The sequence below is a fragment of the Macrobrachium nipponense genome, chromosome 2, assembly GCF_015104395.2.
Source record: "Macrobrachium nipponense isolate FS-2020 chromosome 2, ASM1510439v2, whole genome shotgun sequence".
Classification (NCBI taxonomy): domain Eukaryota; kingdom Metazoa; phylum Arthropoda; class Malacostraca; order Decapoda; family Palaemonidae; genus Macrobrachium; species Macrobrachium nipponense.
The window spans coordinates 51,865,983-51,892,219 of record NC_087201.1 but is presented as its reverse complement, the minus strand read 5'-3'; the positions used below and the strand labels follow the sequence as shown (position 1 = coordinate 51,892,219).

General features: G+C 39.9%; 1 protein-coding gene and 1 long non-coding RNA gene across 4 annotated transcripts in view; one reads left to right on the top strand and one right to left on the bottom strand.

Annotated features, from left to right (window-relative positions):
• Window positions 1-26,237, bottom strand: part of LOC135220570 (uncharacterized) — a 488,990-nt gene that overhangs the window by 5,839 nt on the left and 456,914 nt on the right. For 2 of the 3 annotated variants that reach the window (XM_064257813.1, XM_064257814.1), the window contains 2 exons: window positions 1,643-2,092; window positions 100-1,434 (listed from right to left, as the gene is read on the bottom strand). In XM_064257813.1, the coding sequence (XP_064113883.1) occupies window positions 100-1,434; window positions 1,643-2,092 (1,785 nt within the window). Of the gene's footprint in view, window positions 1-99; window positions 1,435-1,642; window positions 2,093-8,171; window positions 9,550-26,237 lie in introns of those variants that run through there. The other variant, XM_064257815.1, reaches the window with a different exon arrangement.
• Window positions 1-26,237, top strand: part of LOC135220571 (uncharacterized) — a 177,482-nt gene that overhangs the window by 79,264 nt on the left and 71,981 nt on the right. The gene's annotated exons all lie outside the window — the stretch shown is intronic.

The following is a 26,237-nucleotide window of genomic DNA, read 5'->3' as shown; positions in this document are numbered from 1 at the left end:
TAAAAGACTAGTATAAGCACTCTTGAAAAGTCTTTTTTGAAATAATTAAATGTAAGCAACTTGCCGCCATGGCATGTGGTGTCCTGTAACTGCACTTACCTGTAAATTGTGCTTCAGATTCTGCTGAATTGGGTAGGAATCATTTGAAGACAAGGAGTAGGAGTCATATCCTGGGTCATATTGCCCATTGGTGCCTGTATTTGATGACTGTCCAGAATTATTATTATTGCTGTTAAGCACGTGCTGTGGAACACCTATACCCAGATTGGCATACTCTGGATGATCTGAACGAGATGGACTGGATGGTGGTTTAGTTGTTGGTGATGAAGGTTGCCGTCCTGTTTTGCCAACGATGAAAATATATGGATTTTCCAAGGATGTAGATGAAGATGATGAAGCGCTGTTCCTATCTCCACTCCAGTTTCCGGAATCTCGTCGACGTGGTACGTTACCTCCCTCAGGCATTTTAAGTCCATCTTTTTCAAACTGTTCCAAGGAGGAATTACTGTTTCGATTACCATGTTGATTATAGCCACTGCAGCTAACTGATCTCTGTCTTTCTTGTCTCTGGCCATCATTCCTTCTTCCAGCATACACAGAGTCATCTGAGTCAAGTCGTCCTCTTCCTGTTATATTTGGCTTGTTTGGCAAGACAGAGCCCTTCTGTTTAATGCTTTCCATTTGCCTGCGATAGTTGGATGCATTAGTTTCAAATACGTCATCATTGTGTCCTTCACTGACACCATCCTGGTACATCTGACTGTGTATAGAGTGGATGTTTTGATAATCTCTGTGACTGTCATTTTGAGCAGCTATCTCTGGGCTGGGTGTGACAGCTCTGCGTGGGGCAGGTCCTCCAGTACCATCAGCGCATTTTTCTGGATTTGGAGTAATAGCACGCCGGGCATTAGTCTGAGAAAATGGTTCCCCTGACAGTGATGATGTTTTCTGGGGAGAAGACTGTGATGAGCGATTATTATGATTTCTGTGGCCAGGGACCAAAGTAACAGATCTTGGTGCACTTTCTACAGGTACTGGCGTGCCACTTGGATTAGCATACAGCAGAAGTAGTGGTTGAAAATGCCCTCTTCTGCATTTGTCCACTACTTGTTCCCAGTGTGGGCCTATTTCTCGTACAGTTGCATCATCAAAGTATATCCATACTCGAAGCTTGGTGTGGTAGAAAAACGTTGAGTAATGCTTTCCATAATAGGTAACCACTCCAACCAGCTGATGCTGCGTGTGCTGAGCCCAAGCATCATCAATAACACTCTGGAAAACATCTCGTAACCTTAATGTTGTTCCTACTGTGGCAAATACTGCCATAATGTGTTCTAATGTTGGTCTCTCTGAATCCCATACCACTCCAATGGAAACGATCTCCGGTCGGTTCATCAGAGTTCTGCAGATCTGAATCTTGGCACCACAAGCGCTCTGTGAATGAAAAAGAAAGAAAAAAATGTATTAGATAAGTTTGTGCCTAAATGTGAATGTTTTATAGTTGCTCAGTTAAGTATATATACAAGGAGAAAATAAATTTTGCTTAGTTAAATATAAATACAAGGAGAAATAAATATATATACAAGGAGAAAATAAATTCTATCTATCTAACTGTGAAGTTAAAAGTAATTGATCCACTTACTGGGCAGTCTCTAATATCTCCCATACCACCAGCTTTCTTCAAGAGCTGCCCAAACATATCAAGGGCCACTTGTTGAGGTTGAGAATTGTTCGTCTCTTGCATTTGCCGAGCCTGAGCTGTGAGAGCTGAAGCAGAAACATAGTGGACCATCTGAGTGAAAGGTAGAGGCTCAGAAGTTGCACCACATTCTCCACAGACACTCTGCTCTATCAAGGTCATGGCAAATCGTTGATGGGGAATACAATGACGTGCATTGCACATGTCTTCTGCCTCTCCACTTGCAATATGGAAGTGAATTCGAAGTAGGATGTTTTCGAAGCACTCTGCAGCATCGTCCATGAAGCCCAACTGAAATCTTTGTTGGTTGTAAAACGTTTGTGCTAAGGCACGTCGGAGAGCATCTGGGGGGAGGGCCGACTCATGGCTGTACTGGAGCTGCGAAAACAGTTCCTGAAAGAAAAATGTCTCAAATTAAACTCTGAACATCCATTTGAAATCACATTAATTTTGAAATCTGGTTACCAATTCCATTACTATCGTAATAGTGAAAATGCTTAAATTGTTAGTTAGGTTGCTTACTACATAAACTGGCACCAGAGCTATATTAGTTAATCAACTGTATGCAAAATCATAAACCATTGAATAATATGGAGTGATAATGCCAAGTAATCATAAATAAATAATGAGCAGCCTCACGAAAACTATTGAGACCAAATTTACAACCATATTTTCAATGCAGCCCATACCAGTTCTCAGCTCTGTGGGAACTGAAACCAATTAAAAATAAATTTTCACGAACTTTACAGAAAATCAGTCACCAAATTGAATTACATGTATGATCTATGCAGTTAAGCAATCAAAGTTTCCTCTCCCTAAACCCCCACTCCAAAGTTCAGTTCAATTCTAATTTGGCCATTCATTGCTTAATTAAAAAGGGAGCTGGAGTAGTTGGACATTTGAAAGTCGAGAGATCTACGAAATAATTGAGAGGAAGTATTATAATTCTCAAAACAGACACCCCCTCTCTTTTTGTAGCGTCCAAAATCTTATAGACTTGAGGTAAAATGCCCTGCGATTGCCAAGTACTGACATTGCTTTAATGACCAAAGTCATAGGTGCTGGTAGCTTTATGCAGTGGGTAGTATTTTTAATCGACGTGAAATTATTTTTTCCCTACATTGCTTAGCTCAAAGCTTGGTGTGAAAAGTTGGCAGTGGTGCTGCCGATGCCAGCGCCCGCAACTTTCTACTTGAAGTAGTCATCGTAACACCTTTACAGCACATAACAATAAGTACTTAGGCTAAAAAAAAAAAAAAAAAAATAGACTTATGAATTGTAAATAGTTTTAATTTGAAGTTTTAGAATTGTATTGTTTTTTTTTATTTAGAGTTTAAGGCTATGTTAAAATTGCCCATATTTTGAAAAAATAATATAATGCCGTAACAAGGCATCTTGCCAAAGGACTTATTTAAATGAGTACCTGTTTTTGAATAATAAAAGATGGATAATTCTTTAAATTATATCGAAGATAATTATTAATTTACATAGTAGTTATTACTAGTCAAGGCCTACACAAATGTTTCCCCTTGACGAAGATTGTTAGTTTCATATAAAAGTCACTTTGCTTGAAATTGGTTTATAATTGATTCGTAAGGTATGTTGAAATGCGTGAATGTCTGGATAACTTCATATGCTTTCTTGGCAGAAATTTATAGTACAAAGATGTGAATGTTAAATGCAATGTATTTTTAACAAGCCTAGGCATAGTAGGCACTAAATCTTAGTTGCGTCACACAAAGGCCGTCCCTACCTTGGAGAATATTCCTCCTCCAAGGTCTCTACGCGTTGATATCGGTATTTATGTTTTTTTATCGTCAATTCATAAGAGAGTAAGACTATTTATTGTTGCATTCCAGCAGCATTAGATTACTACTTTTTTGACATAAGAACCATTGCCTTGATGAAGGCATTTTTGGTCGAACGTCTTGGAAATGTTTCGTCACTGTTTTCCGAAATTTGGCCATACCTGATATCAGGATTAATCCTGCCTGCTATTTTCTTGCACTTTAGATATATATAACAATGTGTTTTCGCATTCAAAAAAAGATATAAATATGCAATCATTACGCGGTGACACAATACCACTTCAGCGCATGAGTGTACATCCTGTAGGGGGGTAGTGCTGTCAGTGGTGCACTGTAGGCATTGCTTAAGGCTTTTTGCAGTGTCCCTTTGGCCTTTAGCTGCAACCTCTTTCATTCCTTTTTCTGTACCTCCGTTCATATTCTCTTTCTTCCATCTGACTTTCCACACTTTTTAACAATTGCTTCACGGTGCAACTGGGAGGTTTTCCTCCTGTTACGCCTTTCAGATCGTCAGATCTGAATGACTTCGTTGGTCCCAGAGCTTGACTCTTGCCCTTAATTCTATAAACTAAATTCTTGATGAGTGTACAGTACAGGGATCTAAAAGGTGGTACTGGGACAAGACCTCATAGTTGCACTAAAAATAATAACGGAGAGAGATTAGACAGCAAGGTAATGAAGGTCATATAAATGGCTAAAAAGTGGGTGCATTTAAGGGCCAAAGGGACGCTGCAAACACCCTTTAGTAATACTTACAGTACACCACGTGATGTGAACTGACGGCGCTATATTCCTACGGAGCCAGCGTGATTCCGACCACTCCTTTCTTCCCTTCTCAATCATTTCTTTGGGTAACATTCCAAGAGCGGCGAACGCCAAGAATGGAAATAATCCTGTGGTTGTCCGACATTCCAGCCACGTCAAAGCGAGTGGTTTAACAAGAGGAATAAAAATCTTGCGCCGCTCCTTTTCAACCACTTAAACAAAGAGACGCCTATCGAGAACTGGAATGCCGACATTCAACAGTGTCTTGATTCTGGGAAAATACTGTATTTCATTTTTTTTTTTTTTTTTTTTTTTTTTTTTTTGCGTAGATTGCTGGAACTATTTTTGAGGACAGCGTTATTCATATTTGGTCCTTGCGTTTCCCTTTTCAACAGTAATAATTCCTTATGACTCCTCAACCTTTCATTTGGGAGGAAACTGGGAAAGGAAACAAAGTATGGTCGAGTGGGCAAGAATGAAAAAGAAGGCATTCCATCCGTTTGGAATGGAAAGGGGCTGAGGGCGGGGAAAAGAAATAGGAATGAAAATCGCGGGGAGGGAGGGAGGGAGGAAGGCATGTGGCTGAAGAGCTCTTTTGAAATGGAGCATAATGGATGACACTGAATGAATTCCAGTCCATCGAGCTCACGTGGCACAACTCGAGATGTGGATTGTTCGTCACCTGAATGGCTGTTGTTGATCTAGTAACCTCCGCCACGGGACGTATCATTTCAGAACGTTGAGTTTAGGGCAAAAACATGTTTAATTTATTCAGCTCTCTCTCCTCTCTCTCTCTCTCTCTCTCTCTCTCTCTCTCTCTCTCTCGTCGAACCACCAAGTTTCCTTCTTGCTAGTCGAAAGCATAATTCAGGTAATCGTTTGATGAACTGATATGATGATAAACTTTTCCTTTTGATACTAGATATTATAGATATCTGATAAAAGTAAAATCGAAGGGTCTTTTATTAATACTGTTGCATATTTTTCAAACGTAATTTGACGGTAAAGCCTTCTGCCACCAACTTTTGTTTCAAAACAACCATTCTACAACGGTCAAGCGCTTGCATTGTATACAGAAAAGAACACACTGTCCGAATAAGTACTGGCGCATACTGAACACGTTCTTAGGGTGTCTGGGCGTGGCCACGGTCTGGGACGCCTTGAATGTCAAGATCTATCTCCAGTATTGGGTGTGGTTAGTATTGAACTGGTAGAATGGTGGTTGGGGGTGTTTAGAGAGATTGCATTGTCGTCAAGTCATTCATGTAGTAGCTCCGAGAAGAAAGATAGAAATAAGGGAAAACCTTAAGAAAAAAGACAATGCTTCATGGGGATTAAGTATATAAAGAGCGAAAGTTAGTCTCATACAAGCACAGCCATCCCATGAATACCTGTATGACACACTATGAATGGAATTTGTAAACCGAATGGCTGCATGCAAGTTTTTGAAGTGTATTTGTATTTTTGTTTTACCTAATTTGCGTTGACCTTAAGTGGATGGTAAGAACGGAAACAATTAAGAGTTTTGGTTCAGGAGTTCATTAGAGGGTCTTTGTAGATAAACACAAGAAAAAATGGAGGTCTTTCCAAAACATAGTACCAGCCTTCAAACAAGAGAGGTTATTTATCAAAATTTTCCTAATGACATTTTTAAGCCAAGTTAGAGGAGTAGCTCATTAAAAACGAGCTGTGTGCGTATTCTCGGCGATATGCTTCCAAGCAAGAGAAGACACTACTCAACTGCAATATGCTTCCAAGCAAGAGAAGACACTGCTCAACTGCAAGGAATCAAATCCAGAAGAGAAAGGGACCCGAAAGAAGCGGCGTTGACTGTGAACTCCCGAGAACAAGGAAATTCCAAGACCGAGCAACCACAATCAGCGAGCTGCCTTCGACAAACGGAAATGTGATAACGGTGTAAGCCTCCCCCACCCTCTCGAAACTTAATCATTTGACTGATTGTGGAGGTGCAACTTAGAAGGGGAATTGTTCCAATATTCTTGTACATCATGCATTATATGGGCTACGAAGAGGTATTGTGGCCAATGTAACTTTAGTAAAATTAATACAGTAAATTGATCATTAGCGAAGCTTAGTACGTTGCTTGATCCAGCTATACAAGCAGTAAAGATACCACGAAATTCATCTGATTGCACATTGTACACCTTGCATAGTGATACATCAAATACACTGGAACACACAAATCAGAAATAAAGCTCATTACCCGAAAAGGGGTGGATTGGTATTCTCTCTCTCTCTCTCTCTCTCTCTCTCTCTCTCTCTCACACACATTCAATACAGTAATTCATTCATATGTGATAGTAGGTATTTTTTTTATGCAAAAGTGATGACTGAAATTATGTAGGAAAAACTCAAAATCGTGCAACGATTATATAATTATTTATCTCCTATTCAGCGTAAGTCATCTGTTATCTGTCACAAACAAACGTAGGCTTGAGTTTTTGATGCAGCAAGATGTCCACGAATGAGAGGATGTTGCGTTAACTATTTTATAATGAGAACACCTAACATTGGAGCAACGTGTCTTGTTAGCCTAGCAGCAAATGCATTCAAATTTTTGTTTACACCACAAGGGGGTGTGCGCAGATTTGGTCGGCGTTATCATACAAGAAACAGATTTCTTATATATAAACACACAGGTGCCAGCCTATTTAATAATTAGAGAAATAAAGAAAGAAAGAAAAAACGGTCGTTGCACATTGAGGGAAATAGGCAGAATAAGTAAAACGTAAGGAAAATGCCGGACAGGCAACAGAAAACCAGCATAGAAGTCCACTCGCTCGCTCACTCAACTGGTCAAGCGTAACCTTTCCGCCTCATAAGTAAAAGCGATCCGGGTCAAGTCACGCTGTACCACGACCGATTACACAAATCCGAAAGAGCATGTGCCCCAAATCCCTCGCGCGCACAAAGGAACGGCGTCAGAAACCTTTGAGCGGATGATCTTGTCAATTTTCCGGTGACGTGTTGGGTCAGTTGTTGCGTAAGTATGTTTAGCTATGAAATGTAAAATTCTTTTTGATTAAAGATATAAAGGAAATTAAGTTGTTAAAGTACATGCGCTTGCCGCGGGAGTACCTTTGCTTTAGGGGTGGGTTTGTGGCGGACACAAAAAAATATTTGTTCTATCAGAGGCAGGGTGGGGAGGGCCTATGACTGAACGTTTCTGGTAAAGGCCATTTACTAGGAGGTGTACGTGTACTTGTTATGAGTATTTCTTATAGTAATCGAACGCCAAATTGTAAACTGTAACGGCAGTGTGTGTGTGTGTGTGTGTGTGTGAGAGAGAGAGAGAGAGAGAGAGAGAGAGAGAGAGAGAGAGAGAGAATGTGTGCAGCTTAAAAACGAATTGATCGCAGCATGAAATTCAGTAAAATTTCGTCAGCGGATGGTAGTGGCGGGAATATTGTCGCTATCCTGAAGAGGCGAGCTGCAAGCCCTATTCTGTTACCGTACCGCTGACCAGTCTAAAAAAGGAGAGAACTAACCGATGGCTTCGGGCAAGGGACTTCTTAGGGTTGTCCCTGTGGCGCACACCTTCGATTTCCGAGTCGAAGATAACAAAAGGTTAGTCGAAAAAGGATCACATTTACCTCCTGGGCTGAGGTCTCGAGGGTCAAGGGAGAAGACCACCTTCTCAAGCCAAACTGGCTCGCCTATTACTCATGGTGTACTATCTCATGAATATTGATAAGAGGAAATAGGCGAGATTCTTAGGAAGCTCAGCATTTCCAGGAGTTATAAAACAGACCATAAACTTCAATTGCTCATTCTTGAAAAGGTGTAAATTAACCCCCCCCCCAAAAAAAAAAATCATTAAAATCTAAAGGTGAAATGATACATTTTACATTTTAAAACACATGAAGTTCCTTGCTTACCTTGAGTGCTAACCGTAAAGAAAATGTCTGAATATTCATTGTGGTGGCGGTAACAGCTGAACAGGCAGGCTCTAAATATCCTTATTTAAAAATGTAATCTTCATGTGAAGAAGTTGTAGTTCCAATCAGTCCAGACATCCCCAACAGTGGGTTGTTGACATTGCTACCCAGACTCAATCAATCATTTTCTATCAATAAAATTTCAAGTCCCGCTATATTTCTTAAATACTGGTAAGCGAATGTCTATAAGTACCCATAGCCCTCACCCACAAATGTACGTTATGACCACTCATTTGATCCCAATATTATGTCTTTGCTTTCTGTGTTTAAATTGCTGTTTTACTTTCATATTTATTCCCAAGGCTTGAAAGAACTATCGCACAGAAACAGCAAATTGCAAGTTTCAATGTTGCTTTACTACATGTACAGCAATCTCATAATGAAGTTTGTGGCGACCTCTGGCAGCTCCTCTGCACGACTCTGGGTTACCCTTTCACTCGCCCTTTTTCCTTTTCATTTTCTCTTTCACCGCTTCACAGAGAGGAACTTATTCATTTCTCCATTCAAATCAAACAACTTACAGCTTTGGCATTATTTTTAAACGAAATAATGTCCGAAATGAATCCCGTTGTCCAGTAAAACAAACAAGAGTTTCCGTGAACGTTTTATGCCGTACAGTAAATTCGACCTCTGAAATCTTGCATCCACCTTTCCACTCGGAGGTTCAAGACATGGAAAAGAATAACATCAAGGCCAAACTTTTACATTCATTCAGAGTTAGGCTGACGTTTGCTTTCCTCTGTAGTTGCTTAACTGGTCAAATGATCTCAATAAGAAGGGATTTCAGCAGGCCAGCGTTTCAACTATTCTCGTCGTGGACCGCACTATTGTTCTCGTTAATTATATTCAGAACGTGATATATTTCACGTGGGAATAAATAAAACTGAGAACTCAATCCTGCAAAACGACAGGTCTTAAGTGAGATGAGTCACACAACACCAGTTCGAATGCACACTAATCTTTGGTTTCCCTTGCCACAGGTCCGCCATCTGGCTCGCATTACGCACACAAAAACCACTGCACAAAATAGCTTATCCCGAACCAAGTTGGTTGGTTGTCATATTTTAACCAAATTCGTTATATCTTTCAATTTTCACATTGTCTACACAGTATGAAGAAAACGTTGCATTCTGAGCGTCACTGGCGTGTGAAAACAGTCAGACTAATCCTCATGCAGAGCAACAGGTTAATCCAATAGCAATGCACAGGTAATCCTCGGTAACAACAACAGATCACTCGACACACTTCAGAGAAAGACTGACCGCCTGCAAGGAGCCTGGGGAAGTGAGCGTGTAGGTTGATGAAGACTCCAACTGAAGGAGAGAAAGAGTGTGGGCGAATGTGTGTGCGCGTGCGCTCCGAACACTATTCCCGAAGAGCGGCGGGACTGGACACACCTGCCCACTAATCCAACGCTATTTCCGTTTTCCTGCCCGCATCCAGCAGGTGCTGTCTCTACGCTATAAGGCAGAATTAGTCTTTCAAATTAAGTCTGTTATCGTGCGAACTCTCGATACGTGAAGATTCAATATCAAAGTATTGATGAACGCAAGTTTGAAAGGTTGGCAGTTGATTGCAACTGCATTAACTGCAGACCGCAAGGCGAACTTCTGCTACCCTCCAAGTCTCTGACTCAAATACACGCACGGACGAACTTACCTGTTGTACGCTTACTCATTCACATAAAGAATTGCAGTGTTCATATTTAGCAGTGCCATCGAATTTAATACGTCGCCTACACCACGGGAAATTATAATATCAAAACTTGTCCAATGTATGCTCCAGACAAATTCTTGTCACTATTTACACAACTCTGCAATTACATTGGAAGGTAACTTTTTGGAAAACGTTCAGCCTTTTTTCTGGCTCTAAACAATCGTATATCTTTTCAGTTCCTGTGGTAAATTTCTTTTTATCATTCCTGTCAACTCGCCGTTCGATTTGAGAATTTTGCCTTCCTATATTTTGATATTCAAGAAACGAAGGCAGCATAGGTGACAATGGTGCTATGCATAAACATATTCTTAATACTGTAGAAGGTAATCTGTAGGGTTCATTTATATACTGTGTAGTCATTCTAAATTTCTTTCCTCCTCACAAATCGGCAAAATCAAACTAAACTTTTCGCGGGCATAACGCAGAAAAAAATTCTGCCTTTGACATACGTTTCCAAGCGTTCGTGTAGATGGCAAGACGCCCCCGGGAGACCTGCCCACTGCCCTCTTTTAGCCTGAGGCTTGTCGACCCAAGCGACCGACTTCCAGGAAACCTGCCACGCGTCCTGAACCAGAGATGAACTCACGGCGCCAGTCATTGGTATGGACCAATTGGGAGGAGAATTAAATATGTAAAGGACTACATCTCCACATATGTCCTATCGACAAATTATTACAAGTCAAAAGCCTTTTCTCAAAATCCAACACTAGACAAAAAGATCTACGGAAGCGATGAACCATCCCCAGCCACGGCAGGGAGGCGACCTGGAGTTCTCACGAGCGCTTTAGTGGCAATATGGGTCCGCTGAGCACCTGGCTGATAATCCAACCCCTTCTTGCAAAGAACCAACAGGTGTAATTAAGAGGCTGGAACTGAAATAATCAGGCGAAAAAAAAAAGTTACAGCCAAGGAAAAGGGACTTGGCTAATGAACATAACCAAGATAAATAATTCATCATTTTAATCACCCCCCCCCCCCCATTCTATTTCCTGAAACCAGGGGTAAGTTTGTCATGATTGTGGGATTAATTGTGGATACTGTTTTATGTAAATCAGTTATACGAGAGACTGTACAACGGAATACCTGCGTTTCGTAAGGGTATTTAATTTTTTTTATTATAAATAAATACTAAGAAGTCAGTCACTGGTAACTTAAATTGCCGAAGTCGTTAATAAAAGGAAAACACCAATGAATGCTGCCAATTTGCATCAGTCCTTATACTGATAATTTAGATAATATTTGCCCACTCTGTCAGAGACTTACTTGTTGCCTGCGACCGACATCGCCTCCCAGACCCGGAGTGAGATGGAAGACAGACAGACGAACAGACACACAAGGCAGCTTAAACCTTCTTGAGTGGAGGCAGCGCAACAATGTACAATTTCCGGCTTACTCGCACGTTATGTTCCCACGCTGGGGGGGGGGGGGGGGGGGGTGTTGGGGGGTGGGGGGGGGGGGGGGTGGGGGGGGGGGGGGGGGGGGACGTGCAAATTAATGAAATGGGATTTAATTGTTGTCTTTAAATATAGGGTTTTTAAGGCTATCGATGCTTCTGTTAATAATACTTCCATCTGAATCGGTCGAGGATTTAGTTCAGGCTTCATAAGGGAAACATACAGAACTATGCGTCATCACCAAATCACGTTCGGAAATCGTGTCATGATTTAGCAGTTTTGCCTTGTTAGCGAAGACAGCGTACCTTCGGGTCTCTCTCTCTCTCTCTCTCTCTCTCTCTCTCTCTCTCTCTCTCTCTCTCTCTCTCTCTCTCTCTCGAATTAGATATGAGTCAAGAGATCCTCAGAGGTATGAAAAGACCTAGATCTGGCTCGAGAGCGTTGAAGGGTGCCAAGACAAAAGGGGAGGGATGAAAAACGAGTGAGTGGACCTTGAGATGACCAAGCCATGAAGAGCGATTGGTGAAAATCTACTTATCTCGGAGGTTAAGCAATTTCACAAAGCGTCATTTGCAGGGCCTGATTCCCCGATGGAAGAATATAATGTAAGCTAAAACTATTTCATGGTAAAGCCATTTGAATAAGGGACGCAACTGACACTTTTATGATAGCATGCTAATTAAATTCTGCCTACCTAGAGGACGAATAGTTTCTCCTTATGTTCATTAAATTATGTTATAAGGAAGACGGTTACATGGGCAAGAAAATACAAGCCTACACACATCATCCTTGATTCAACACGAAGCACTAACTACTGTCTGACTATAGTTTTGGAGCGTCCTCTGAAGGGAAAGCTTTTGGAAGGAAAATTGGAAACTAGTTTCAATTTATTACACTACAACCTACCCTAGGAGAAGGAAGCAAAAGTGAATTTTGCAATGGTTACCAGGGGTAACGTGAGAGGCAAGGCACTGGATTATTTATCCTAACGCTCTACGATAACCCCGTGTCTGGAGGGCCATAATCGGGTCTCTGTTTAGCTCTTCGTCTCTCTTTTTTTTCTTGTTTCTTTCGCTTTTTATGGATACACCTCAACTGTCCCTCTTTATCGGTATCTCTCTCTCTCTCTCTCTCTCTCGTCTCGTCTCTCAACTCTCTCTCTCTTCTCTCTCTCCTCTCTCTCTCTCTCTCTCTCTCTCTCTCTCTCTCTCTCTCTCACATCCTAAAGATGAGCAAATCCTTAAGGTTGAGTTATGAATTTTTTCGAGGTTCACTAAGCCTTTCTCTAAGAAAAATCAAACCCACGTTAGCGCTCGTGCTAACGTATTTTTTTTTCTACATCGATTCGAAGGAAACAAAGGGAAAGTGTTCTGCTCTTCCTGTACTGCCAGAGAGAGAGAGAGAGAGAGAGAGAGAGAGAGAGAGAGGAAGGAACAGCCTGTGTTTCAAGTGGGGGGAAAGCTATAAGAGGAGAGGCACAAAGAACTCTTTCTCTGCACCTTCTCAAATATACCAAGAAATTATATATATATATATATATATATATATATATATATATATATATATATATATATATATATATTCGTTTATGTAAGGGGTGAAGGAGATATGCAAAAGAAAAAGAAATCACATTTTATTGTTGACCAAACGAAAGCGCGTGATGGTTTAGGATGACAATAGGATCTCCTCATAGTTTTGTATTATAAGGCGACGAAACGTTTAACGAGCTTTGAAACACAATGATACAGTTGTAATTAAAACTGGTGCTTCTATTTTCTATGGAAAATCAACTACCAGTAAATGATTCTATTTGACAACATCGAAACTTATAAGTCTGAAATCATAAAGGTATATTTTAGGTTTTAGGGTTGTAATTTACGTTATCATCGACTGGTAAGTGTCAGAGGGACCGCAGGCGATAAGAATGACAGGTGATGTAAACAGCCTCTCACATTCCCTGGTCACCTCACTGCTTGGGGGAGGTTGGCACTTGGGGAGGACGATGTCCGGGTCCTAATGTTACTGGTCTTTTCTCTCTCTTCCTCTGACATATTCAGTTGTGATGATGTTTTCATTCGTTGAGATGTGTGTGTATATATATATATATATATACATACTAATATATATATATAATATATATATATATATTTATTATATATATATATATATATATCTATATATATATATATATATATATATATTATATATGCCAACGAGTGAAATGGAGGGCGTGTGAATGACAAAGCGTTGGTGGGAAAGCCCTTCCAAACAGTACTAAGAAGCGTAACTACATTGAACTCGACAATCTCGTTCTATAATTATGGCGTAATAAGGGCATGGCTACAATTTAATCTTTCAAGTCAGTCGTAGCTGGCAATTATGGCGTTAAAAAAGGCGGTTGATAAGTTGTAAAAATGACATACATCTGATAATAAAGCTGAATTTGAAGAAAGGTAACGGCTGGCAAAGGAAAGGACAGTTGCATATTTCTATACTGGCTTTGTATCTTTACGGAAAATTGAAAACTTACGAATGAGAATGACGGACGTCCAACCTCATTAACAAACCTGAACCACACTGGGAATGTAGTCTGTTACCTTCCTCGTATCAACACAATATCAGACTGCAGTTGCCTGATACCTATGCAAAGAAAAATGCCAAGGCGAACAGTCTTCATATCATACAGGTAAACGAGATTTGATCTTCAAATACTCTAGTTGCAATGACCAAGAAAAGTTGTTGCAACTGAAAGACATCAAAGAACTCTAGTGCCTAAGAAGGCCTTGGTGAAAGGTGTCTTGTGACGCCTATATGCTCAACAGTGTCATTATAAGAGCAGAGACCTCACACGAATGGACTTAACCACAACTCGCGCTCGACAACAGCAGGACCACACCAGTGCCTTCATATCCTTTGTTCTTCTTTCCATTATGCCGAGTAAGTCACTCTGTTTTTTCGCTTTTTCTACAGGCTCTCGCTTTTTGGTCCTCTGTCTGTCTCACAGTGTAGACACAGGGAGCTTTTGGTGATACACATTTGACTAACGCGAGAATCACAATAATATTCGCAACAGTTCTATGCTTGGTTGTTGTGTCACTTTCCTATGTTGCTGCTGCAGCTGCTCGGACCTTTAAAGAGAGGTCGCTTTATTCGAGTCTCCCATGCTATCCAAATCGTCACTACACGAGAAAGTGAAGTGAATTAACGTACCTACACGCTATAGACAGTTGTAGCAAAACACGCCTTCCCTCCTACTTAGGAACAAGTGTTTAATGTAGTATATCTTATGAGGCACCGAACTTGACTGATAATAGTCAGTAATGCTGGTATACTATAAAAAGTACCGTATAAGTGTATGTTGCGAAAAAGTCATCGTAGCGAAAGTCGAATCGTAAAAGAGCGAGCGTGAATGAGAACACACCAGGCTGCACTCAGATGAACTATATGTACAGAGGTGAAAGGTCACCAGACGGACAAGGCGATGGATTGCTTCGAGAAATTGAAAGGGGGTTTAATTAGGGTAGAGGCCCTACACACGGAGGCGGGGGAGGGCGTGGGTCTCTTAAGCACCAATGTGTTTCCTTGGTTTAATATTGAGCTATTATAGGACTTTTTCTCTTAGGAGTTTTTGGTTTACCGACATGCTCGAGTTCTGGTTTCCAGGGTCATGACCGTTAAATGTTAATTTACAAGGAACTGTTCGTAAAGTGTACAGTAAGTGAAACTGAGTTTTCATTACTTGAGTGCCAGGATTTGTTGCTTTTGATTTATTGTAGAAGGGCTAGACTTCGAAATAAATCGTCAGTTGACAGACCAAAATATAATTCATACGGAGAGTTAATTACCCAAATGTAAAAGAATAAACCAAAGATGTTTGCAACTCTTGCAGTAGCGTTTGAGGAACAAAGACTTTCGAAGACCCTGCAGTCTCCACCGAAAGGAAGTTCCTTCCAACTCAGATCTGTATTGCTTTAAACCTCTGGAAATGCAGTCCACAAAAGACTTCGATACAAGATTGTAGAAAAAGGGGATTCCTTCACCAACAGTACGTTCCTGGAGCCATGCACGTCCAGGACAATATTCCCACGATTAGTGCCTTGTTCCCTGCATGCACTGTAGCGTTCCCACACTCCACACGAGGTGTGTGGAGCAGAGCCACTACATGAGAAAACGTCTTACCTCCCTCCCTCCCTTCACCGCTCTTCCTCAACTACAACACTTCATAATAATAATTACCAACTCGCCTGGTGCCCCGGTCCCCTCCAACCACGACCTTTCTCAGGTGGAGCTAACTTTGAGTTCCATGATCATCCGTTAACAATAATGCTTTGTATTATAACATCAGAGGTAAATAGACAACTGGAAACTACGCTTTCTACAAACATCAACCATCCATTTTCGGGATGCCCACTGTTAGAATAATGAGCATTATATTTTCTTTGGCCTTTCAACAGCTTCCATCGAACAACCTCAAATCGTCCCCCTCACCATTTCTTCTTAGGTACTACATTGTGCGACTCTGAAAATTACGATTTTCACAGGACTGTTTACATGCTATAGGCCGTAGGGTCGTGAAGTTCTTGTTAATCTCGCCTAGAACAAAGACTGTATAAAGATATATAGAGCGCAGTCGTCGGAAATGAAAATAGAAAACTGTGATAGGACTATTTTCGGAGATTTACCAGTACTATAGTCGCGGGGCCCGACTAAAACCTTCAAGAACGTAAATAAATCTCATTTCTCACCTCCATTTCTGTGTTCATTAGAACGCTTCTGTTGCTCACCTTTTATATAGATTTAAGTGTTTCCAATGATGAGTATAGCATACAGGTCTTCTGCCCTCGCACAGAGGTCAAGGGTCAAGAACGTGGCATGACCTGAGTCGATGCGTGACCTGACTGGCTCATCTTCATACAACCAAGCGGCACTAAAAGAAACCTGCCCCTTTCCATGCGAAGAAAGTTATTTCACGCAGGTCTCTCTTAACATCAGGTTTCTGAGGCATCTTGAAAAACTGGCGAGAGAGAGAGAGAGAGAGAGAGAGAGAGAGAGAGAGAGAGAGAGAGAGAGAGAGAGAGAGATTTTATGAATGCTTGGAATAAGAGGATGGGATACGTATATGTTTGTGCGCGTAGGCGTATAAATAAGCGTGGGAACCGAAGGCTTTACAAAGAAGAAGGAAGGGGGGGGGGGGTTGCCTGTCCACCTTGGCGGTGGTGGGAGACCATGACGGCATGGGGGTGCCTGTAGGGGGTTACAGGATGGGAGGAGCAGTGGTTGAAGCACAGAGGAGTTAAGACAAGTAAAGAGATGGTCTCACGAGATATGTGAGAGTGTCTATTGTTCCACGCGAGATAAGTGAAACTTGACGGACGGATCTCACCTGGACCACAGCCATTACACGAATACAAAACAGCATGGAACAGTTCCGTCATGAAATGTCAACGCTCATACAATGAGAAGAAACGTGTCTGCATCGCCGGTGTTATATGGTCCTCTTCTCGAACGAAAATCGCGTCAGGTTTTTACCTTGGTCATGGTAATACGTACTTCCGATGATTTTACAGTTTTCTTGTGGATTTAAAATTAGTATAACATTCTTTCCAGTAAATTTTTATTATGAAAAAATACTTTACAGTCGGTTTTATTTCGAAATCTTTCTGTGCGTGCGAGGTTAATCATTTATATTTAAAGACCAAGTTTTAGAAGACTCTAATAGGATTCCGATGGGGTGTACATCGTCTCCAAATGAGGAACTACTCTAACCGCTTCACACTCCAGCCACGATTTCCAGACTCCAGAAGGTTGGGTAACTCTCAATTAGGCAAATTTAAACAAACTTTCTTACACTTCCTAATAACTTGGGTTACGCTATTGCACCTAGCCGCTTACTGACCGACCGTAACAAGAGGCTATATTGTTTTATTTTAATAATAATAAAGTGCAAAGCTTAACGTTGAGATATCATGCCTTGTACTGGCATTTAATTAATAAGAAACACGAAACGCCACGTTAAGTGCATTTCTTCTGAGTCAGCATAAGAAGAAAAATTTAGTCCAAGAATAAACAACCAAATTACGTCACTGAACTACTAAATGGCATTACCGACACGCACGAACCTCTACATCAGTACGAAAAGCGAATTTATGGTGCAAGTACCCCCCCCCCTGTTCCATATAACTAAAATGAGGGCATGTACCTGTCGAATGTTAGGAGTGACCCAAAGGAAACGACCATCGGTCCACGGACCAGAACGGCGTAAGGACCTTATAAGGAATGATGCAGAGCGAAACCTACACAACGCCAGATCTCGCTACTCTCACTCACTCCTCCTTCGCTTACTCACGCTCTCCTGTGCACGCTAATGCAATCGTTTATCTCTCTCTCTCTCTCTCTCTCTCTCTCTCTCTCTCTCTCTCTCTCTCTCTCTCTGTGCCATTTTCTGTACTCGTATCCAGACGCTGTTAGTGCTTTTCGCTTTACAAAGCATCTTCACTTGGAATAACTTGTGAAACGCCACTTCAGCTAGTCGAGAGGAAACTTTAGATTACTGTATGACTCAACGGGTGTCGTCTATATCCTTGAGATACCGTGGACTTTATTTTAAATAATACATTTTTAATATAGAGGCCGCCTGCCAAGGACAGCTTACAAGCGTACAAACTATATATATATATATATATATATATATATATATATATATATATATATATACAATTTTATATATTTATATAGTATGTTTGTGTGTATGTGGGCCTTTGAAAATTTTGTTTCTACTTTCACAGAGCTGATTATGTGTTTATATAATGGAAGATGCCAACTAAAGTCAGCAAAAGGAAGATGGTAAATAAGGTCACCAAAATAATAATAATAATAATAACCTAACCCTAATATTAATAATCTAGCTCGGAGGGTTTTCAGAAACCACAACACTAAAATTTAGTATTATATAATAGGCTACAGATTTGTCAACCAAACATAAAAGGGAGCATTTTTTCAGTTTGCTCAATGGTCGTCAGCCACATTTTGGTTTGATTATCTGCCATATTTAAGGAAATTGTCGTTGAAAATGGATTCTTCTACTAATGAAAGGAAGGGGTTGGAGGAAGAATGGCCATTACAAGATTAGTATAAACAATGAAACATCTATTCGAGTACTCTGAACTGAAACTACACTTTGAATTTACGTTCAAAGTTTACATGATTGAGCTAGTCCGTTTAACCCCAGAAAAAAGTTCCCCTTGGTGGTAAAAAATCAATGACCCTAGTAAACACCATTTCAATGAGGAAAACACAAAAATAGAAAATACAAGACACTAGCCAAACTGAGCAGCTGGAGTGAATCTGAAGGATAAAGAAAAAAAAGGGTTTTAGAAGTTACCGTCGAATCTCCAGAGACCACGGAAAACAAGTAAAATACAATCACTTTTGTGTGGACCCAAGGTCCTTTAAATATAATCCGAGGTCTATTTAAAGGACCATGTCTGGACCGTGAATACCCTATAGTAAAAAGGGATGACAAATACGCTAAAACTGGCAACCCATTCTCTCTCTCTCTCTCTCTCTCTCTCTCTCTCTCTCTCTCCAGAATCATAGCAAACCTTCGTAAACAGTTAGCATGGATACCAAGAATTTTTTCAAACATACAGCATCATTGCGCTTTTGAGAAGTGCAATAGTAGTAAGTCCACCAAGAGGAAGGCTTCAACGAGGTATTTCCACCCTCTCTCTCTCTCTCTCTCTCTCTCTCTCTCTCTCTCTCTCTCTCTCTCTCTCTCTCTCTGACAAACCAACCAGTTCATATATAACAAATTCAGACTAATGCGAAGATAGTAGTGCCACTGGTCATTTCAGCGTCGTTGGCACGGGACGCAACTCTGAGAGTTGATCGGGCAATTCGTGCCTTACCGCAAGGAAGTTTTCCTTCTGGGCTCGACAGATGTTTAATTAACATACTCACAGTTCCGTTATTTACACTTCCGTCAGCATCGATATTTACCTGGAAGAGAAGAGACGGGATATTAGAACTCAATCAGTTGCAGTATTAAATTAAGATAATAAATATATTGTACTTCACAAAATCATTAGAATTATCAAGGAATTAAATGTTATTAGATGATTAATTGTACTGTGTATTATCAATTCGGTTAGCCAGTGTCTTCACGGAGAGCGGTACACAGTAGTGCAAATTTTTTTCTTTCTGGGCCACATACAACCAATCAGTTTGCATGTGCATGTAAACATCCGCTTCTGCCTAATGCTAGCCTCCCTGCTTTCTTGGCCAACGGTTTTTTTTTTTTCCCTGTGAAACGCCCACCACAAATTCTCTTCATATTTCAAGTGATACTAAATGTAACCTTACAACTTGATAAATTTACCGTCATCGGCCATTCATTTCTAAGCACAACACATATCAAATGAATTTTACTAAAAAAAAAAACTTTTTACCTTAAAAAAAAAACCATATCTATGGCATCGAATTGCACACCTTAAAAACCCTCCCCTTCTCTTCATCATCAACAACAGCCCCGGGCAACATTGTGTGCCTGTGTGCTAACTTGCGATTACATGGATGCCACCCCACCCAAACGTCGCAGCCACACCTTACAGCCCCACTACCACGCCCAGGGTATATAATGTAGGGCATGGATCGCTTTAAACGATCTATAAATAAGAGGTGAATTCCCAGATTTACTGATAATTTTGTAATCACTTTCCCTGTGTTAATAGGTTATTTTTTTATTACTTATAAAAGCAGTGTTCACTGAAATTTCATAGAACCATATGGTAAGAATCATGGTTGACATTTTCATATAGAAATTGCTGACTAATTTCTGTACGTGCTCACTGCTGCAAAGGTGCAACCGTTTTGAGTTCTGCATCGAACTCTTAAGTTTTACCTGCAGGTAAAACTTTCAAAGCGATTATCACCTTTATTATTTATTTCAGTTTTATAACAGGAATCTACATCAAAGGGTATCAAGTAGCATTCGGTAATAATATAGCTTTTAGTTGTAAGTGCAATGCCGTTCAGTACGAGGATCAAAGAAAACGGATGGTGAGTACGAGACTTCATTTCAGTTTCTCCCTAAACCAGACACCCATGCGTATCTCAGAAAACGGGATACCTGGATCTCGGCGTGGTCTTGTACCCTGTGCGAGGCTAGAAAATGATTCCAAGTTACATTCACTCTCATTTTTGGTTTTATTCACTTCTGTCTTATGATTGAAATTTTCATATGTTTTCACATAAGACATATTTAAATACGCTGCATTTTTTCACCAGCCATTATATCGTTGTTTAATACTAAAACGTAGTTTAATAGAAGCAATTAAATGAACTCTGGCATCAAATCCACCGTTTTGTGCGTATCTACTCGCACGCAAGAGAACAACATTGCCGTATTCACTTGTACATTAAGGATCACTCTTCCGTGGCGCAGAAACCTCTCTCGCTCTACCTGAGCATGGAACCAACAACCCTATGTATGAGTGACATACGGCCTTACCTCAATATTCCTTCGGTTCCTCTGGCAGCCTCGAACATAGCCTGAGGGTACTACACCTTACCTGGCAAAACCAGGCCCCCTTCCATACTCGGCCCACTATTACAACCCCTGGGACTCAAGATTTCTCTAAGTTTTTCTTCCTTTCTTCTGACGTAATTTTAACGCACAACCTTGCGCCCATTAACAGATATGTGGGTTTGTTTTTCTCATTTAACAGATATGTTGGTGATTTGTTTGTATAAACTGCACATGAATAAAATTAGCCCTTGATATCATACGACCAAAACTATTCTAGAAACCCAGAGAGAACAGTGAAGGATGAAACTCATGAGCTGAGTTGTCTCAATTTGACATTTCAATGCTGAATTTATTACCTATGATTCCAGTGTTACCAGAACGATACAGTACCCCACTGATGCTCACGAGATCCACATTAAATGAACGCTTACGCAACAGCATCATGACGACCAGCGTAACTAAGGTTGCAGAGGCGGGACATCGAAAATCACCAAGTGCTTGTCAAAATACCCTAGCATATCAGGACGAAGAAAAGAAACGTAATGGGTACTTGTTCTTAACCTCGAACTCCCACGACTCTTGACCATCCAATCGACTGGTTAAGCATCAATCACGTAAAAGAGAGAAAAAAGTTGATGAGAACATACATACTCATACGCGCGCGCGCGTTTTGTGTGTAGACACGGTAAAAGTTAAAGCTATTGCAATTTTTGCGTCTTGTACGAGAGAAACTTGCAACCGTGACATTATGAATAAGGGCATAGTCCCCCTTTCGTTATTAATAATCGCAGTCCTTGTAAAGCAACCGGTAAAATAGATTTTCTGAGAAATGGATTGATAGTAAATTACAATAATGGAATGCAAACCTTCATTGGACAAAGCTATAAAAAGAGGCAAAGGTCAGACAAAGATATAAAAAGAGAGTCAAAGATCATAGTTGTAGAATCCGGGCCATTTCAATCGACGAAGATGATGTTCTGGGAGGAGACGAGACAAGCAATAGCAGTTGTATGTGGCAGGAGAAGAGCAGGTTACCCTCCATACTCGGTGGGTGTTCTCCACCTTGAGCAATCCCCAGAGACCCACCGCATAGAACTGGCATTCGATCAGTCTAGCATCACCGATGGAGGATATCCTCGTTTACTCTGTGAGGGTTTTCCTTATTAAAATGTGGCCAAGTGTCTGCTTGCATTAAATGCTTTGGAAGAAACCTGGATCGCAGAAGTTTTACTACAAAAGAAAAGCTTGTCCTTCGTGCTTCTCCCATGACAATTTTGTCACGTTTCTCATTTAACTGACGTGGGGAAACTGCGTAGGAAAAAAAATTATCCGCCCCCTCCCCCCAAAAGGGAAGATGGAGGTTGGCATGGGCCATAATGGTAGGCCTTCACATTCCCTCCCTCGTTTGTCTGTCAGAATATGGTGGATAATGCTGGGTAGATGATAGGCTGAACGATAGTTGGTGGATTCTAACCCCCCGAGTCACGAAGGACGATCACCCTAAGGAGGGGTGGAAGGGGAAGGAGGAGGGCGTCTTATAATGTGGCAATTACTAAGGAATCGACTTGAGATGACTTTCATTGAGCATTTAAATTCCCGTCTCTTTTGCATTGCATTTTTTATGTTTATTTTAGCAAGATGCTTGGTGGAATGACGTGAAATACAAAAAAAAAAGAAAAGCTAAATTGTAACTACTCATCTGTTTAAAACACAAGGTACTATTTTTAAATGAGGTAGCTTTAGCTTATAAGAAGGAAATAATGACGCCGGAGGCTGATCGGAATTTGATATTCTTAACATAAAGGAGTTACAACGTAATCCTTTTTCCACATTACGTCTCTACCTGCATCTGACTATCAGTGTAGCTTTTGAATATTTCAGGAACCCATTATATAACCGCCTCTTCCAGCTCTCTCTCTCTCTCTCTCTCTCTCTCTCTCTCTCTCTCTCTCTCTCTCGATATTGCGTCTCGGATTATGTTGTCCCTTGCGTAGTCAATTGAAGGGTTATAGTGTGAACAAATAAAAAAAATACGATAAAATCTTAAATTAAGATTTATAGTAAGTGAACGGTTATGGTGTGAACAAATAAAAAAATACGATAAAACCTTAAATTAAGATTTATAGCGATAGAAGAGGTCTCGTTTCGTAAAGCTGCCTTCAGTGCTATAGTTGCTCTTGGAGAGTATCGATGCCTCTCTTCTGGATTTCCTTCCGCAAACTGTGACACAGAGAGATGCACTTTATGGGGTGCTATTCATCCAGCACCTTCTTGGTAATCCTTATTCCTAGCAATATGCAATATCTATTATGCGTAGAAGCACACTAAATATGCAGGTATGGTATATCTCTCAACGACTTTCTATCACACACACACACACACACACTCTAGGTCTATTATCCATTTGCATATCCATATTCAGGTACAAATCATTTTCCTTCAAGATTTTAATTCATTCATTTATACAGCTCCATTCGCACAGATTCGTTAAAATATACAACAGCTGAGGTTGCGCGTTCGCTTTCAGGATAAGGAAATATGAAGATCTTAAGACTGTCTTAAATGCTGTCCTAAGACTGTCTTATTTAGGCCAAAGGCCAAGCGTCAGGACCCATAAGGGCATTCAGCGCTGAAACGGCAATTGACAGTAAATTGTTTTAAAAACGTAACAGGAGGAAAATCACGCAGTTATCTTACCATGAGTAGAAAGTAAGATGGAAGAAAAAGAATATTTTCTGGGGCACAGTTAAGGAATGGAAGGGGTACAACTACGGGTGTCGAAGGGATGCTGCAAGACACTTAAGTAAATGCTTACAGTGAACAGAATGAGGTGCACTGACAGCAGTGATCATTTACGGGTATTATTATTATAACCTCTGGAATACGGAGGTTAGGTCAGGGTATCCATGAGAGATGCCCACACAACAACAAACAGTCGTAATTATTTTGTAAATCTTGTCATCAGTGGCCGCGCTATCACCGCGCTTATCTCTTTATTGTACCACCAAAATCTAATACGTAAGTGAATTTATTATGATAATTGTTGCTGGGTCAGCAGGACAATATCGTCTAGATCAGTGGTTTTTAACCTTTTTATTACCACGCCCCCTCTAAGAGTTGGTCCTTTCTTTCACGCCCCCCTTGCATCTATGAGTAAAATTTCCTCCCAGGTAGAAAAAAAATAGAAAGAGAGGGGGTTTCGAGGGATAGGGAGGGAGATCAATAATTACAAAACATGGTAAGCTCAATGACCCTAACTAGAGTAGTAGACTAGGAAAGTAACGTTATAAGGCGATACTTTTGAATATTTTCATAAACTTCTGAATATTAGTTCCTCACTCTTCAAAGAGAATAACGAATACAACTAGATAATTTTTTTATTTTCTCCTGCTGACGGCCCCCCGGTCAAGAACCACTGGTTTAGATGCTAAAGCAAAATCGGAAATAAATAAAAAAGCTGAAAAACACGCGGGCATCACCGCTTAGCAAGAACGAGAGAAAGAGAGAGAGGCCGCAGGTAGGCATTACTCTTCGGGAAGCACTCATCTTCGACGCCACTTTGCCCTCACTTAACGCCCATATCTCTAAGCCCATCCCTGCCTCTAAGACTATATGGCCCCTTCAAGGGCGTAGGCGTGATGTGACTCGCCCACCTAAACTGTCAGTTTAGATACTCTTCGGGATTTAAAAAGTGAGGCATTAACCAGGTCAGTAGCACCATTTCTCTAATATGTAGGAAACTACTAATGCCTTCTTTCTGTATTTTTCATTAAAACAGACCAGCTTTACTTCAAAAGTACAACGATGACTATTTATGATTAACTGATTATCCTAACTCCTCTTTCGAGTATTTACGACATCTTGATGGAGAAATGGTAATACTGTCATATTATTTTGAGAAAATGAAAAATATAGAAATTTCATAGCAAGGTATACAGTTAGGAGCATTTTTCCCTATATATATATATATATATATATATATATATATATATATATATATATATATACTTCATATATATATTCATATATATATACATATATATGTATATACATATATATATATATATATACATATATATGTATATACATATATATATACATATATATATACATATATATATATATACATATATATATTATATATATACATATATACATATATACATAATATATATATTATATATATATATATATATATATATTACATCTTACATATACATATTACATATATACATATACATATATACATATACATATATATCATATATATATATATATAGTATATATATACATATATATATACATATATATATATATATTATATATTATATATATACTATATTATATTATACATATATTATATATATATATATATATATATATATATTATATATATATATATATATATATATGATATATAGATATATAGATATATAGAATATATAGATATATAGATATATATATATATATATATATATATATATATATATATGCTTATATATATATATATATATATAGTTTATATATATATATTATAGAGAGAGAGAGAGAGAGAGAACTTTATACATAAATAATGATCGGCAGTCCTCTAAACAACAATAACAAAACCTCTTCGCCGATGATTAAAAAGCAACTAACGGAAACGCTATGTCGTCATACATTATAATAGCTATTGAAAAACACCAAGGGACTTTCTCGAGCCAGTAATTGCTTTGTTGCCGGAGCATTGTTGCTACTGCTCTCTCGTGTTGTAAGACTTGCTCAAAGAACGCACAGTGCTGTGATTACTATCCAGTTGACCATAACTTAACCCCTTATCGGGACAAAAAATAGTTGTTATACAATCACCAAGTGCAAGTAACAATGAAAAAAAGAAACAGCATTTGCTACTCAGCACGATTATTTTTTTTATTCGACCCCAGAGATCATTCTAGTCTTTCCCAGGATGGTTAGATAGACCAATAAAGTAACGCTGAAACTGCTAGTGAAACATCACGCCATTTACAGTATAAAAATGGCTTTACCGAGGTAGAAATGAAGTCTTCTCTCGTCTCCTCCAAACGGCAGATTCAAAAGAGAGAGAGAGAGAGAGAGAGAGAGTGGGCAGTGGCGTCAGCATCCTTAACCGCACCAAGGAAGTATAAGGAAAGACACCGTACCACCGGCCCGCCTATTAGGGCGTTGGATCCCATTTAAGGAATTCCCGCTGCAGGGTCTTCGAATCTGGACACCAAATCGAGAAATCACAAGGAAATGCTCTTCGATGAAGGGCCGGAGATCTCCATATGCAGCGAGCTCTCTTTGCTTTTCTTTAGCTGCTTCTCTCCTAAGATGGTCTGCTGATATACTGTTGTTCGATGTAATGAGCGT